Genomic DNA, 17,789 nt, shown 5'->3' on the forward strand with positions numbered 1-17,789 from the left:
TCTGTTCCCCTGGTATGGCCCACGCCATCACCTCACTGACATAGAGGATCCACTACCTGTGTCATCCCTGCATACCACTCCGGATCTTGACAACCTTAGTTCTAGCCAGGTCACAACAGGAGGTCATATATCGTCCAATCACAATCCAAGTTGCGATGGTCAGAAGGAGCAAGGTAGGGGGTCAAAAACTCAAGGAAAACACAGAAGAGAATGTTCTAACAATGCTGAAGACAGTCAAGAGAAATAAATCACTGGCACCTGTGGTTAGCAGCTGCCCATTTAATTATGCTGGGCTGTGTAAGCATGGAATGCTGGCACTGGTCCTGATTGGCCTGATGTCCTCGTTCTCCCATAAGCAGACCAGCCCTGCCATTACAAGGGCTGGTCGCCAGGGCACTGCAGACCAGACATTAATGCCTCAGGAGTGTGGACCGGTAAGTTTGTAACATTGTTTTGTACAATTTATTACTATATTGGGTCTCTATATAACATGGCCAATTTATGAGATATATATATATATATATATATATATATATATATATATACACACTTATACAGTAAAATCTCCCTTAGTGGACACCTCCCAATAGGGGACTGCTCCAAATAGTGGACAGTTTTTAATTCTCCGGCAGAGTCCCATAAGACTTAATGTATTTGCACCTTCCGAATAGGGGACATTCCTAATAGCGGACGCGGACACACCCAATAGGGGACAAAACACTCTCAATAGGGGACAAAACACTCTCAATAGGGGACAAAACACTCCCAATAGGGAACAATTGGGGACAAAACACTCCCAATAGGGAACAATTGGGGACAAAACACTCCCAATAGGGGACAACCAGGGTTATGTGCCGGCCCTACCTTGTACACAGGGTCACCGTCAGGGTGTACAGCCAATACCCCAGTAGGGGGCCCAGGCCCCCACTGCATCCCCCTGCAGAAGCCCCAGCACTGAAGCAGAAGACCTCAGTGGTCTCATGCTTCTGTACATCTGCCGGCCACATCATTCACCCCCCTCTTTCCCCCGAGATGGATCATATTTTGTTTAGAAATATACTTTCTATAGTAATTGTGATATAGTAATTACTTGATCGAAAACAGGATTGTGCCTCAATTGACCCTTATATTTGAGCTGAAAATGTATATGAGGCAGTGAACATGACTTGTGACTGTAGCCTTACCTTTAAAAAAAAAAAAATGAAAATATGTTAAATCATTATCTGCAAAACATTAATATTATTTTATTTGTTCTGTTTTCTTACTATACAGGAAACTCTAAACTTGCAAACTGCACAGTGGCCAAGCGAATTGGAAAAGGCAAAGATGCCATGGTTATATTTAAAAGTGTTCGTCCACCACTGGTACAAACATGTGGAATAGAAACAGTGCAGAGCAATGTCTTGGATAAAGAGGCTCCTACTGTTCCTGGTATAAAAACAGAACAAGGTTTTGGGGTTATTGAGAAATTGCCTTTGTTCCAAAATAATATTGCTCTACCTGATCTAAGCATATCCCTTCAACAGCATTGTAATGTTGCTTTAGAAAGTCTAATAAAGTCATGCATGGTAATAACATCAAAATCAATGAAAGATCCAAGGCTATTAAAACGATGTGATCAGGAAACTTTAAAACCAGTTGGTCAGTCGAACCTGAATGACAATATGAATCAATCAACATTATACCTCAGTTTTGAAGAAAGGCGTGTTTATAATAGCATTGTCATGACTGGATCATGTGTGAAGAAATTAAATAAATATTCATCATTCTTGACCTGCAGTGAAAAGGGAACTGATATAGGTCTTTCTGATGAAGACCATTTATGTGAACCCACTTTAAATAAGTTAGGAATTGAAGAAAAGCCAGAAACTGAATTTGCTGTTTCCATGTCACTTAATTCATTGAACTGCACTAATGAAACCAGAGAAGACATAGTACAATCTGAAGACAGCATGTCTCACAATCCAAACCCAAATAACAAAGACACAGCATATTTTTCATTAAATATAAGGGAAAGAGAACCAGGGATTGCCTTGTTATCAAATGCATCTTGTAAGGAGAAAGCATTGCTTCCCAAACAACAACACAGCAATGATAAACTTAACCAAATATGTTCAAGAAGTCAACAAACATGTGTATTTGATTTTAGGTCATTAGACTATACTAAGGAAACCAATGAAAATGGACAGAAATTATCTAAAGACAACGGAAGCTTGTCTCAAAATCTAAAACTAAAAAACACAAATACTGCAAGGGATATATATTTGCCATTCAATGGAAAGGAAAGAGATTTAGGGCTTAAGTTGTTACCAAAAATATCTGGTGAAGAGAAACCAGTGCTTTTCAAGAAAATATCCAGAAATGATATGCCCTACAAAGTAGCACTGAGGGCTGAAAAAATTCAGCAAACTGTTTTATCTGATTTATCGTCACTAGGATACTCTAAGGAAACCATTGAAAATGGAGGAGAAACTGAAAGTGACACAAATGTTTCTCAAAATGAAAAGCTAAAAATCGAAGATTCTGCATGGGCAAAATTTTTGCCATTTAAGGATAAAAATAAGGAAACTAAGACTCAAGTATCTGAATCTGTGTGTCTTAATACATTAAATTGTACTACAAAAACAGATGAAGATAAATCTGAAATCAATCAGTGCATTGTTAATAAAACAAATCCACAAGTCAAATCTACTGCAAGTGCATCCTTTATGTCATGTGAAAGGGAAAAAAAAGATAAGGAATTTGTATCTTTACCACATACATGCAGTTTTTCTCTAAATATGTTGAACAGCATTAAGGAAACCAGTATAAACAGAGGGAAATCTGATGTTCGGAGGCCCAGGTCTCAACATACAATGCTTAAAAATAAAGCGATTGTAAGGACATCTAGTTTACTTGACTATTACAAAGAACAGTGTCTCCAATCCAAAAAACATTCTCTAAAGCATAGTTCATCAGCAGTCAGCAAAACAAAACTTCTAAAGAAAAACAATGAGTATGTTACTAGTTTGAAACGAAGATCATATAGTCCAGAGAAAGCTAAAAAATATAAAGTTGCTCCACACTCTAGGAGTGAAAAAGTAATACAGAATAATAACAACCAATTTAAACCAGTTAAAAATTACCAGAAGGCCACCTCTGAAATAAATATAGCACTTAATGATAAGAAACCCACAAGTATTGATGAATCTTCCAGTACACGTAAACTTGTCTCTACTGCAGCACCTAATGAAGAGATAAAATATCAGAAAGCCAAAGAGAACTGCAGTTTGAAGAAGCCTCCTGAAAGGGAAAGGCATGAATTCTATGTGCCTAAAGGTGTTAGAGAGAAAACTGAGAAATATAAAAAAGTAACTAATGGTAAACCTAAAATTAGAACATTAGATAATTGTAATGACAGTTATGGATTTGTCTTAAGTGATGGTACAAAGCCAAAAACTATGAACGTAAAGGACAGTGTTGTTTTACATTTGTCAAACAAAATCAATAGCGAGATCAGCGTGAGGGGAAAAAATTTACAACCAAGTCAAACTAGTCCAGTTGTAATGAGTCCTTCAAAAACAGACATGCCTAGTACTGGTTTAGGTGAATCTGTCAAAGATGTTTTTATAGACAAGGCAATACAAGCTTCACATACAAAGAAAATTAGAAACCAAACGTTGGCATTTCCAAGAAACACATGTGAAGATGTGTTGGTTGAAGATTTATGTTTTGTAACTGAATTAGAAAACCGTATCGACTGGAATGGTATTTTTGGAATGGACCTTGAGAAAGTAAATACAGCAATAGGAACATTACAGAGCAGCTCCTTAAGACAAATAAAAGAGCCAAGTGGATTGAGAATATTTCCTGATATGGAAATTAATATAACAAACAATCATTATAAGTGTGCAGGTGGTTATATCAAAAACATAGTTGAAGAAATAGGTCCATCAAAAGAAGTAACATGTAATACATTTGAGGATTTTAATGATTTAACTCAAGATCACCAAATAACGGATTCTATTCAGACAGACACTCCAATTTTACAAGAAAATAAAAATGACAACCTTGAGACGCTCTCATTAAAAGTGGATAACAGTGTTGAGTCACATGACACAGCAGTCACCTGTAGCCCAGTTCCATTAAATAAAGCCTTGCACAAAATTGATATTCCCACAATAAAGAAGAGACTAAATAAAAAAAGGCTAACTTCAGTGCTTATTAAAAAGTCTACTAGAAGAATTCACAAGTTCTCTCAGTCAGAAGAAAATATTAAAGTTGTTTTAGGTATGTTGTCTGACGAAATACCTTTGTGTAAGAACAAGCGCATATCCAAAAGATTAGACCGAGCTATACTGCACTTAAGAAAGGCACATAAGAGAGTTAAAAAATCTCTGCAGCTTGTGGCAAAATCTGGAAAGAGAAAAAATATGGCCAAATCCTGCAGTGTACAGGAACATCTTACCGTTAATGGGAAAGAGGTAAATTCAAAACAGGTTGAAAGTACAAGCAGTCAAATTGTACAGACAGAAGATTCCTTTAAAATTTTGAAAGTTGCTGAGATACAGAAGGGCCCAACCACAGACAGAAAATGTCTAACAGAATCAACTCAAGTGATGATTAATGGAGCGTTTGTGCAAGATTCCCAGCAGGCCAAAGTAAATAGCAATTCAGCTACAAAAATGTCACTTTTGACTCCTTACAAAGTTACCATGCCCTCCCCAGTTACTCCTGAAGACAGTTCTAGCATTACCAGTATTACTGTGTCAGATAAAGAAAATGCTATGCCAGTGGTCCCTTCTGTGAAATCACCTTCTGATGGCAAAGAAAAGCATATAGTAAGTTGCAAAACAACTTATGAAGACTCTATAAAAGAGGACGGTGGACAAAAAAAGAGATTCTCTTCAAAACTAATGTTTTCTCAAATAAAAAAGCAGAGTTCATCCCTCACCATATTAGTATCTAAAAGTTTAAGTAAAAAATCACACACAATTAATGAAAAGAATCGACTTAAAGGAAAAAAATTGAAAGAATTTGCATGTATTACAACAAAAAGTGCAACAAATTCAAGTTTATTACTGAGAAAATTATCAAAACTTTTGCAAAAAGCCAGCGAGACCGATTCCTTACAAGCATTGCAAGAATACCAACTGATGTGCCAGAAAATGATCCCTGCTTTCATTAAAGCTTTTGAGAAAATGCAACACTGTGCTTTGAAAGATGTAATAGTGGACAGAAGATTGTTTGTTAGAGAAAATCTAAAAACATGTTTCAAGTGTACTTTGAAACCCCAAGCTGTAGAGACATTTCTTGAGTTGCAAATGATGATTGAAACTAGCCAATATGTTGAGAATAGGATGCATTATATGGAAGGATTGCCTACATTTCGAAGTCTTTTATGGTACGACAGATCCCTGTATCCAGAACTTCTTACAGGAAAATCTGGCTTTCAACAGCAATCTAATTTTTATTTAACCTTTCAAGAAAAGCTGAAACTTAACTCATTAACTACACTAGAGAATCATTATACTCAACTTTCTGAGTTTCTACAGACAATTAATGAAAAGGATAGCTGTTATTATGTGTATCTGAAGTACAAGAGAGAACTGCAAGAATGTGAAGATGTTCTAGAGAATAACTATGACCATGCCGCATTTGCACTTTCTGTTCCTTTCACCTGTGGAGTATATCTTGGAGATACAATAGATGACCTAAAAGCCTTGCAAAATAGCACTTTAGAGATCATAAGATCTTTTTTTACCCTTCCTAAGTGTGATGAAGGAAAGAAGGAGCATGCACTCTCTCTGCTGGAAGTTATATCTGCAAAAATTGAGCACATTAAGACCTCTGTATCTAGAAGTATACAGCTTTCACTTTTTGGTATTGAACACTTGCTCTTTGATGCAGCCAAAGTTATGGCTTTTAATGAAAGAAAACAATATGGTGGTCAAAGAACTATTACTAAGGAGTTAACTAGCCAAATAAACAGCATTGCTTTGTCAAAATTATATGAAGTTTATTGTGCCCAATGTGAGCAACCAGTTGATACCAAAAAGTGCTCTTCAAGTGAGATCTTCAACCATCACATAAGTTTAGAATTCTTTGGTAACCAGAATGTGTTCTTATTTGGAAAAATCATTGACCAAGCTCTTGGTTCCGAGCCTGGTGTGTTGGAGAAGATGATTCAATTCTGCCATCAGCATCTTGAATTTCAGACTAAATGTTTCCAGATCTTACAGGAATGCATTGTGGATGAAGTCATAATTCAAGAGACCAATGTTGTAGATATGGCTGACAGACATGACAAATATACCACTCTTTTAAAGCCTGAAGCTGTTGAAGCATATATTGACTTAGCAATGACATATGAAACATTACACTTCCTTAATTGTCTAGTGGCTTCGAAAAATGGCCAAGTGACAACCAGGGGTTTACTTTGGTATGATACTTCTCTATTCTCAGATCTGATACACAACCAATATAGAGTGCAATCCTTTTATACAGAAAACATCATGGCTAGTGCATTAGATATTATAGAGAGCACAATATCAGAAATTAAATCAGAACTGGAAGTAATTTCCAATTGTTCAAATTCTGTTAATTACACCTATGCATTTCAGATAATGACAAGAGAACTTTCAGAGCTTTCAGAACTCAAAAACTTCATGAAGTCTAAGCCTGTAATCGCCACTTACATACATTTTTCTCCATTTGTTGTTTCTCTACATTATGGAAACTCACTAACAGAACTAGATCACAATTACAACCAGTTATCTGAATATCTTGGAGTTTTAATGTCTACCCCAAAGAAGGATTTAGGGAAATCAGCACATACAATGAAAATAATGAAAACAATTGAAATCACAAAAGCTTTAGTATTCAAGCCAGGTATATCAACATTTGATTTCATTGCTTGCAATGTACTACATAATAAGAAGAAGAATAGACAAGCCTTAAAAAGACAAAACCATGATGAAGAACAAATCCTGCATAGTCAATCCCCCAGGAAAAGTGGCAATATTTCTGCAGAGGACCCTACTTCTCCCAGCTGCAAAAAGCAAAAGGTTTGTGTTTTGTAACTATATCTGAAAACAAGGGGGGACATTTATCAAAGCATTTAGTAGGTTTTTTTTGCTTAAAATTGTCGCAAAAAAGTCGCATGTGTGACTACTCTATTTTTTGTGCGACTTTTTGATTGTGCAGTGCCCTAAGCAAAAAAAAAAAAAGAAACTTGCTTACCAAAGCAAAAAGTAATTTTTGACTTGCAGTGGTCAGAGATTTATCAAGTGCGAAAGGCGCATCACATGAAAAAAAAATACTAAACTTACTCCAGCTCAGACATGGAGCAGAAGAAGCCACTATTAAAGCAAAAAAAAAAAAAATGCTTATGAAAGAAATTTATCAACAGGCTAAAACCAGTTGATAAGTTGCACATAAGCAAAAATATTGTAAGAAAAAAAGAACTAGAAAAGGAATACATAAGCAAACATTGATAAATGTCCCCCAAGGTTTCCACCTGCTGTCTAGCTGTTCAAAGTCAACTTGAGTTCCTCCAGGCAAATCTCACAGGCTGCGTCTCTTTTTGGAATGCTCCGCCCCCCCCCCCCCCCCCCCCCGCCCCATTGGAGATGCTCTCTTGCTTTAAAAAAGTGACAGCCCATTCAGCCAAGCATCGACAGGTCCCTTCTCGGCTGTCACTTCTCTTCAGCACCAGAGTGTCTCCAAAGAGTAGAGGCTGCAGTGCGCTGAAGAAGGAGAAACAGAATTTGCATTAGGAGATAAAAGACAGGATGCTGTACAGAGTATTGTGGGGATCCCAGTGGTCAGACTCCCCACAATTAAGCTCTTATGCCCTATCCTTTGGATTCATTTCATTTTAAACTTTAAAGAAGTTCCCTTTTTTTTATTTTTAGCTTTTTTTGAGAAAATGGCATATTCCCTACTTTTTAGTAACATGTAGTCTCCATTTCAATGCTTCATGGGTCTCTGCCAATGTTCAGAATCCCCTTATTCAACAGCTTGTCTTCAGAAACACTATAACTGAACACAGATCAGAGAACTGTACATTGGAGCAATAAAAACAAATTAACTGAAAAAAATAGTACAGACTTTTGGACATACTAAGGATTTTCTAATCTGCAGATCTAGACAGACGCGTAAATGTTTATGTACATGGATGCAGTTATGTATTACATGCACATAATGATGCATGAATACACTGCGTCCACCAGGGAGGAAGCCACTATAGCAGAGCAGTTCACAATTCTGGCATATAGAGAGGGGTCCTGAGCAGTGATTATTTATTTTTCTTACTATTGATTTACATTACCGTTAAAGGGGTTTTGTTTACTAAAATTATTTATCACCTATGCAACAGGTTAGGTGATAATTATATGATATTTGTCCACATAATTACCAGGGCCCCTAGTGATCTAGAGAACTGTGGTACCTAAGTGCCCATTGTGTATGGAGCAGTATTGGGTTTGCCTGACTGCTCCACCATTCACGTCTATGAAAGATTGCTGAGGGCAATCACACATTTATCATTTATCCTGTGGATAGGTTAGTCAGGGATTTTTGCTAGGAATATGTGTACTATATCACATGCACACTGCTCAAAAAATAAAGGGAACACTAAGATAACACATCCTATATCTGAATGAACTAATCGTATGAACTACTTTCATCTTTACACTGGCCTGTCTCCTGGTAGCGCCTCCATGCTCTGGACACTACGCTGACAGATGCAGCAAACCTTCTTGCCACAGCTCGCATTGATGTGCCATCCTGGATGAGCTGCACTACCTGAGCCACTTGTGTGGATTGTAGCATCTGTCTCATGCTACCACTAGAGTGAGAGCACTGCCAGCATTTAAAAGTGTCCAAAACATCAGCCAGGAAGCATAGGAACTGAGAAGTGGTCTGTGGTCACCACCTGCAGAACCACTCTTTTATTGGGGGTGTCTTGCTAATTGCCTATAATTTCCACCTGTTGTCTGTCCTATTTGCATAACAGCATGTGAAATTGATTGTCAATCAGTGTTGCTTCCTGAGTGGACAGTGTGATTTCACAGAAGTGTGATTGACTTGGAGTTACAGTGTGTTGTTTAAGTGTTCCCTTTATTTTATTTTTTTGAGCAGTGTATATTTAAACTCTATTTTCTTAAAAAACATGCAAATAAATCTGTCTAGTCAGTGGAAATTTTTTTTACTAATCAGTGAGCGCTGTCTGGCAGCCCTGGTTGGACTTACTTTCCTCACACGAATAGAGATTGTCTAAGTGACCTTGTTTTCTCTATTGCTTTGGTTTTTAGCTTGCGTCTTCTTGGCTCTAGTGCCTGGTCACATAACCCCCCTAATTGTACATCCATTTTTTCCATGACCTCGCGCAAATGGACGTACAATCACGTCCATTCACGATCACTGTGCCGAGGGTGGTAATCAGTGGCGGAAGTCGGCAATTGCATATTGCCGTGCACCCGCTGCAACTGTCAGGAGCAGAGCTCCGATACTGACAGTTAAAGGGGCACTCCAGTAGAAACAAGGGGAAAACAAATGTTTTCAAATCAACTGGTGCCAGAAAGTTAAACAGATTTGTAAGTTACTTCTATTAAAAAATCTGAAGCCTTCCAGTACTTATCAGCTGCTGTATACTACAGAGAAATTTGTGAAGTTCTTTCCAGTCTGACAACAGTGCTCTCTGCTGACACCTCTTTCCATGTCAGGAACTGTCCAGATTAGAAGCAAATCCCCATTGAAAAAAACTCCTGATCTGGACAGTTCCTGACACGGACAGAGATGTCAGCAGAAAGCACTGTTGTCAGACTGGAAAGAATGTCACAAATTTCTCTGTAGAATATCTGTAGTTTATGCAGCTGATAAGTACTGGAAGAGTTGATATTTTTAAATAGAAGTAATTTACAAATCTGTTTAACTTTTTGGAGCCAGTTGATTTGAATTTTTTTTCCCCACTGGAGTACCCCTTTAACATCTTCAGTGCTGCAGTCAGTGTGACCGCAGCACCGATCGCCGGTGACAGAGGGAGGGAGCTCCCTCTGTCCTCCAATGAGACCCCGCAATGCGATGTCTCATTGGTAGCCATGGCAATCAGAGACCACCGAATGGCCCCTGGTTACCTGGCTACAGAAGCCGATCAGGCTCTGTCCAAGGCAGAGCTTGATCTGCTATGAGTGTCAGTGAAACACTGACAGCTGTCAGTATTACACTGTCAGGCATAATACACTGCAGTACAGAAAAAAAAAAAAAATTGCCAAATTTACTGCTTCATGTTAATGCGGCATCTGTAAAACTAAAATAAAAAGTGATCATGTACCCCTAAATGGTATCACTAAAAATGGCAACTCATCCCAAAACTAATGTGCCCTCACACAACATTTTCAGTCAAAAAAAAAATTAGAGGGGTATTAAAGGGTGCTCTATTAAATTAAAGGGTGCTCTCTGCTGACATCTGCTGTCCATTTTAGGAACTGTCCAGAGCAGCATATGTTTGCTATGGGGATTTTCTCCTGCTCTGGACAGTCCCTAAAATGAATAGCAGAGAGCACTGTGGTTGTGACATCAGAGAAATCCAAAAAGATAAACATTTCCTCTGTAGTATATAGCCCCTAAAAAGTTTTTGTTTTTGTATGTTAGTGGTAAAATTTGGTCGATACTTGCTTAATTTCTTGGTGAAAAATTCCAAAATTTTATGAAAAAATTGATTTTTTTTTTTTAACTTTGAAGCTCTCTGCTTATAAGGAAAATTAATATCCCAAATAAATTATATATTGATTCACATATACAATATGTCTACTTTATGTTTCCATCATAAAGTTGACATGTTTTTACTTTTGGAAGACACCAGAGGGCTTCAAAGTATAGCAGCAATTTTCCAATTTTTCACAAAATTTTCAAAATCAAAATTTTTCAGAGACCAGTTCTGTTTTGAAGTGGATTTGAAGGGCCTTCTTATTAAAAATACCCCACAAATTACCCCATTATAAAAACTGCACCCCTCAAAGTATTCAAAATGACATTCAAAAGGTTTGTTAACCCTTTAGGTGTTTCACAGGAATAGCAGCAAATTGAAGGAGAAAATTCTAAATCTTCATTTTTTACACTGGCATGTTCTTTTAGACCCAGTTATTGAATTTTTACAAGGGGTAAAAGGAGAGAAATCTTCCTAAAATGTGTAACCCAATTTCTCTCAAGTAAGAAAATACCTCATATGTGTATGTCAAGTGTTCGACGGGCGCAGTAGAGGGCTCAGAAGGGAAGGAGCGACAGTGGGATTTTGGAGAGTGAGTTTTTCTGAAATGGTTTTTGGGGGGCATGTCACATTTTGGAAGCCCCTATAGTGCCAGAACAGCAAAAAAAAAAAAACTATTTTGGCATACTATTTTGGAAACTACACCCCTCAAGGCATGTAACAAGGGGCCCAGTGAGCCTTAACACCCCACAGGTGTTTGATGACTTTTCGTTAAAGTTGGACGTGAAAATGATTTTTTTTCCACAAAAATGCTAGTTTTCCCTCAAATTATTTTTTTTTTACAAGGGATAGTAGGACAAAATGACCCCCAAAATTTGTAACCCCATCTCTTCTGAGTATGGAAATACCCCATGTTAGGACGTAAAATGCTTTGCGGGCAAACTACAATGCTCAGAAGAGAAGGGGTCACATTTAGCTTTTGAAAAGCAAAATTTGCTGAAATGGTTTTTGGGGGGCATGTCCCATTTTGGGAGCCACTATGGTTCCAGGACAGCAAAAAAAAAAACCACATGGCATACTATTTTGGAAACTACACCCCTCAAGGCATGTAACAAGGGGTCCAGTGAGCCTTAACACCCCACAGGTGTTTGACGACTTTTCGTGAAAGTTGGATGTGTAAATTATTATTTTTTTTTTCACTAAAATGCTAGTTTTCCCTCAAATTAAAAATTATTACAAGGGGTAATAGGACAAAATGCCCCCCAAAATTTAAAACCCCATCTCTTCTGAGTATGGAAATACCCCATGTGTGGACGTCAAGTGCTCTGCTGGCGCACTACAATGCTCAGAAGAGAAGGAGCGCCATTGAGCTTTTGGGAAAAAAATTGTTTGTAAATGCACATGGCCCCTGACTTCCATTCCAAAGCCCCCCATGGTGCCAGAACAGCGGACCCCCCACATGTGACCCTATTTTGAAAACTACACCCCTCACAGAATTTAATAAGGGGTGCAGTGAGTATTTACACCCCACTGGCGTTTGACAGATCTTTGGAACAGTGGGCTGTGCAAATGAAAAATTACATTTTTCATTTTCACGGACCACTGTTCCAAAAATCTGCCAGACACCTGTGGGGCGTAAATGCTCACTGCACCCCTTCTTACATTACGTGAGGGGTGTAGTTTCCAAAATGGGGTCACTTATTACACATTTATTTTTTGCGTTTATGTCAGAACCGCTGTAAAATCGGCCACCCCTGTGCAAATCACCAATTTAGGCCTCAAATGTACATGGTGTGCTCTCACTCCTGAGCCTTGTTGTGCGCCCGCAGAGCATTTTACGCCCACATCTGGGGTATTTCCATACTCAGGAGAAATTGCTGGTGTAGCCCCCAACTTTTCCTTTTCATAAGGGGTAAAAGGAGAAAAGCCCCCCAAAATTTGTTGTGCAATTTCTCCCGAGTACGGAGATACCCCATATGTGGCCCTTAAATGTTTCCTTGAAATACGACAGGGCTCCGAAGTGAGAGAGCTCCATGCTCATTTGAGGACTAAATTAGGGATCGCATAGGGGTGGACATAGGGGTATTCTACGCCAGTGATTCCTGAACAGGGTGCCTCCAGCTGTTGCTAAATTCCCAGCATGCCTGGGTAGTCAGTGGCTCAGAGTTGTTATTTTGCAACAGCTGGAGGCTCTGTTTTGGAAACACTGCCATACAATACGTTTTTCATTTTTATTGGTGGGGGGACAGTATAAGGGGGTGTATATGTAGTGTTTTACTCTTTATTATGTGTTAGTGTAGTGTTTTTAGGGTACATTCGCACTGGCGTGTTACGGTGAGTTTCCAGCTAGGAGTTTGCGCTGCGGCGAAAAATTTGCCACAGCCCAAACTTGAAGCTGGAAACTTACTGTAAACCTGCCCGTGTGAATGTACCCTGTACGTTCACATGGGGGAGCAAACCTCCAGCTGTTTCAAAACTACAACTCCCAGCATGTACTGACAGACCGTGCATGCTGGGAGTTGTACTTTTGCAACAGCTGAAGACACACTGGTTGAAAAACCTTCAGTTAGGTTCTGTTACCTAACTCAGTATTTTCCAACCAGTCTGCCTCCAGCTGTTGCAAAACTACAACTCCCAGCATGCACTGATCGCCGAAGGGCATGCTGGGAGATGTAGTTATGCAATAGCTGGAGGTACGCAACTACAACTCCCAGCATGCTGAGACAGCTGTTTGCTGTCTGTGCATGCTGGGATTTTCAGTTTTGCAACACAAATTTGCAACTACAAATTCCAGCATGCCCAGACAGCAAACAGTTTTTTGGGCATGCTAGGAGTTGTAGTTTTGCAAGATCTGGAGGGCTACAGTTTAGGGACCACTATATAGTGGTCTCAAACTGTAGCCCTCCAGCTGTTGCAAAACTACAACTCCCAGCATGCCCAGACAGCTGTCTGGGCATGCTGGGAGTTGTAGTTTTGCAACATCTGGAGGGCTACAGTTAGAGACCACTGTATAATGGTCTCAAACTGTACCCTCCAGATATTGCTAGGCAACTCACCGGCTTCCGTCGGATCCAGCCGCACATCATCGCTGACCGCCGATCTCCGTCGCCCGCAGCCTCCGTCGCCCGCCCGGATCGGTAAGTGGATCTTCGGCGCCGGTCTCCTTTCGTTCCCCGTTCTGCCCCGCCTATTGTGGGAGGGCAGGACGGGGAGAACGAAAGTTAACCCCCCCGCCCCCGATCTGCTATTGGTGGTCGCGTCTAGACCACCAATAGCAGGGATAGGAGGGGTGGAACCCCTGCCACCTCACTCCTATGCCTTCAGGGGGATCGTGGGTGTCTTAGACAACCCGATCCCCCTTATATTCCGGGTCACTATAGATCTGTAATGACCCGGAATTGCGCAAATCGCAAGTGTGAATTCACTTGCGATTTGCCGCGATCGCCGGCATGGGGGGGGTCTTAATACCCCCCCCCCTGGGCGTTTGCATGGGATGCCTGCTGAACGATTTCAGCAGGCATCCCGGTCCGATCCCCGCCCGGCGCGCGGCAGGGGACGGAATTCTCCATGACGTACGCATATGTCATGGGTCCTTAAGTACCAGGGTGTCATGACGTACGCGTACGTCAAGGGTCCTTAAGAGGTTAAGGCTCAGAAAATGTTGACATACAAACATATTTTTTTCTTATCAACAAAAGTTTTTATAGTATAAATGTGATAAACCATAAAATAAAGTACATAAGTGAGGTATCGCCATAATCGTACCGACCTGCAGAATCAAATTATCATGCAATTTATACCGCACGCTGAACACACAAAAAAAGAGGGAATAATCTTGACAAAATTACTGCGTTTTGTTAAAGGGGTACTTCACTGAAAGACATTTTTATTTTATTTTTAAATCAACTGGTGCCAGAAAGTTAAACAGATTTGTAAATGGCTTCTATTAAAAAATCTTAATCCTGTCAGTACTTTTCAGCTGCTGTTATAATCCACAGGAAGTTCTTTTCTTTTTGAATTTCCTTTCTGCCTGACCACAATGCTCTCTGCTGACACCTCTGTCCATTTTATGAACTGTCCAGAGTAGGAGCAAATCCCCATAGAAAACCTGTCCTGCTCTGGACAGTTCCTAAAATGGACAGAGGTGTCAGCAGAGAGCACTATGTTCAGCCAGAAAAGAAATGCGAAAAGAAAATAATTTCCTGTGGATCATAACAGCATCTGAAAAATACTGAAAGGATTAAGATTTTTTAATAGAAGTAATTTTCAAATCAGGTTAACTTTCTGGCACCAGTTGATTTAAAAAAAAAAGGTTTTCAAGTGGAGTACCCCTTTAGTCCTGCCTAAGTAAAAATTTGATAAAAAGTGATCAAAATGTCAGATGTATTCCAAAATAATAAAAGAAAAAGAAATAAAAGAAAAATTTAAAATGTTACAGATCTCAGAATAGGGTGGCACTAACTAACTAAAAAACAGGAAGACAGAAAATTCCTTCATGTCTGAGGCGTGTGTGTGAGTCATGGAGCACTCTGGGGCCACACATGGGACAATCCTAAATACATCAGAATTAGGGGATTAAATATTTAGTTGCATTTCTCTATCAGCACCTGCTGTGTTACAGAAAAAAATGTCACAAAATGATAAATCTGCAAGTTTAAAAAAATTTGATTTCCACTTCCACTTTGCTTTCATTCTACTTCAGATCTACTTTCATCTACTTCAGATCTGAACTGGTCCATAAAAATATCTGATTTTGAAATTTTCTCAATAATTTTGAAACTTGATGCCAAACTTCCCAAACTTGCCAAAGCCACTTAACGTCCTAATAAAGTAACAGGGACATTTAACAAATGATGCCAACATGATGATGCCAAAAATGCCAAATTTTTAATTTTTCACAGAATTTTGGAGTTTTTCACACAAAAATGCAGAATGTATGGACCAAAATTTACCACTAACAATAAGTACAATTTGTCACGAACAAACAATCTCAGAATCGCTTGTTTTTACAACATAAAGTGGGACAGGTCAGATTTGAAAAATGAGCCTTGGTCCTTAACGAGGTACTCCGCCCCTAGACATCTTATCCCCTATCCAAAGGATAGGGGATAAGATGTCAGATCGCCGCGGTCCCGCTGCTGGGGAGCCCCGGGATTGCCGCTGCGGCACCCCGCTGTCATTACTGCACAGAGTGAGTTCGCTCTGCACGTAATGACGGGCAGTACAGGGGCCGGAGCATCGTTACGTCACGGCTCCGCCCCTCGTTACATCACACCCCGCCCCTTCAATACGAGTCTATGGGAGGGGGCGTGACGACCGCCATAGACTTGCATTAAGGGGTCGGGCCGTGATGTCACGAGGGGCGGAGCCATGATGTCATGCTTCTCCATCCCCTGTATCGCCCGTCACTACGCACAGAGCGAACTCGGAGATCCCGGGGGTCCCCAGCAGCGGGACCGCGGCGATCTGACATCTTATCCCCTATCCTTTGGATAGGGGATAAGATGTCTAGGGGCGGAGTACCCCTTTCAGGCCAAAATTGGCCTGGTCCTGAAGGGGTTAACCATTCTTAAAAGTGCCCATTATTGATACTGGCAGATCCCTAATACAGGTATTTTGTTGTACTAGTATGGTTGTTTATACTAAACTAAGGCTATTTTCATACTACTCTAAAGACTCTCTTACAAACGGACATTAAAGGGGTATTCCGGGCTTAACTAACTTTTAACTATCCTGCCCATTAGGGAGAATTATGCTAGTTCTACATTTACCTCCTATACTGAACTGCCGTGGATCGTCTTCTTTTTCTTCTTTTTATGCCCCCCCAAGTCTAGCGTTTCCGTTTAGGTATGGATGACGTTTGTCTCACAATCCCTTGCGGCTCGAGGCGGCAGCTATTTTCATGGGGCTTGACTATTTCTTGTATTTCCTCCCAAGCCAGCCCCCTGATGACGTTTTCGGTCCATCTGTACGTCCTGACGTGCCGGCATTCCCTGCATTCCCACATTCTGCAGATTTCCAAGATCAAGGGACGCCGGCACGTCAGGACGTACAAATGGACCGCAAATGTCATCAGGGGGCTGGCTTGTGAGGAAATACAAGAAATAGCCAAACTCCCTGATACTAGCTTCTGCCTCGAGCCGCAAAGGAGACGAACGTCATCAATACCTGAGCAAAAACGCTAGACCTGGGGGGACCATATAAAGAAGAAAAAGAAGACGATCCATGGCAGAGCGGTATAGCAAGTTGAGCAAGCATATGTAGAACTAACATAATTCTTCATAGTGGGACAGAAAGTGAAAAGTTAGTTAAAGGGGTACTCCGGCACTAAGACATCCACTATCCAAAGGATAGGGGATAAGATGCCTGATCATGGGGGTCCCGCCGCTGGGGACCCCCGTGATTTTGCACTCAGCACCCCGTTAGAATCAGTCCCCGAAGCGTGTTTGCTCTGGATTGGAGATAAGATGTCTTAGCGCCGGAGTACCCCTTTAAGCCCGGAATACCCCTTTAAGGGCTTTTTTTTAACCTTTAACTGCCATTAACGTCCGTTATTGTAACCGAGCCTAACTGGAGTCATAACTGGTACATAGGATCCCATTCACATGAATGGGATTCCTCTAACATCCGTTATGACTCCTGCCAGAAGATAGCGGGAGAAAAAGATGTTGCAAGCACAAATTTTTCTCCTGTTATCTTCTAACAGCCATCACACTGCCAGGCACAAACGGCAGTGTGAAAGGAGCCTTATACTTTATTTGTCCTCGTTGTGCATCTTGAGGTGATCCCTCTTCCCACAAGTGCATATGTTTTATGCCTATACTATATTTGCTCTAATTGCTACTAATGATGAGTTCCCTGCTGTGCCAGTTGAATTGTGTGCTTCTTTATTTTGTTTTCATTGATGCCACCTTCCCTTACCTCACAAATTTTTCTCTTGTGCTTGACTTTTTTTTATACTTCAATTAAATAAAGAAAAAATAATACATTTTCGATGTTTTGATGGTTGTTTTAAGGTTTCATCATCACCAGAAAAGGCTTCTATAAAGGAGAAAGAAAATCAAATCAAGTCCCACTTAAGGTATTATTATTATACTTT

At 40.1% G+C, this 17,789-nt stretch overlaps 1 protein-coding gene across 13 annotated transcripts in view; it reads left to right on the top strand.

Moving 5' to 3' along the window:
- TEX15 (testis expressed 15, meiosis and synapsis associated) overlaps window positions 1-17,789 on the top strand; it is a 153,999-nt gene that overhangs the window by 107,539 nt on the left and 28,671 nt on the right. For all 13 annotated transcript variants that reach the window (XM_056569470.1, XM_056569449.1, XM_056569483.1 and 10 more), the window contains 2 exons: window positions 1,273-7,046; window positions 17,707-17,771. In XM_056569470.1, coding sequence (XP_056425445.1) covers window positions 1,273-7,046; window positions 17,707-17,771 — 5,839 coding nt within the window. The remainder of the gene's footprint in view (window positions 1-1,272; window positions 7,047-17,706; window positions 17,772-17,789) is intronic.

This window comes from Hyla sarda, chromosome 1 (genome assembly GCF_029499605.1).
Source record: "Hyla sarda isolate aHylSar1 chromosome 1, aHylSar1.hap1, whole genome shotgun sequence".
Classification (NCBI taxonomy): domain Eukaryota; kingdom Metazoa; phylum Chordata; class Amphibia; order Anura; family Hylidae; genus Hyla; species Hyla sarda.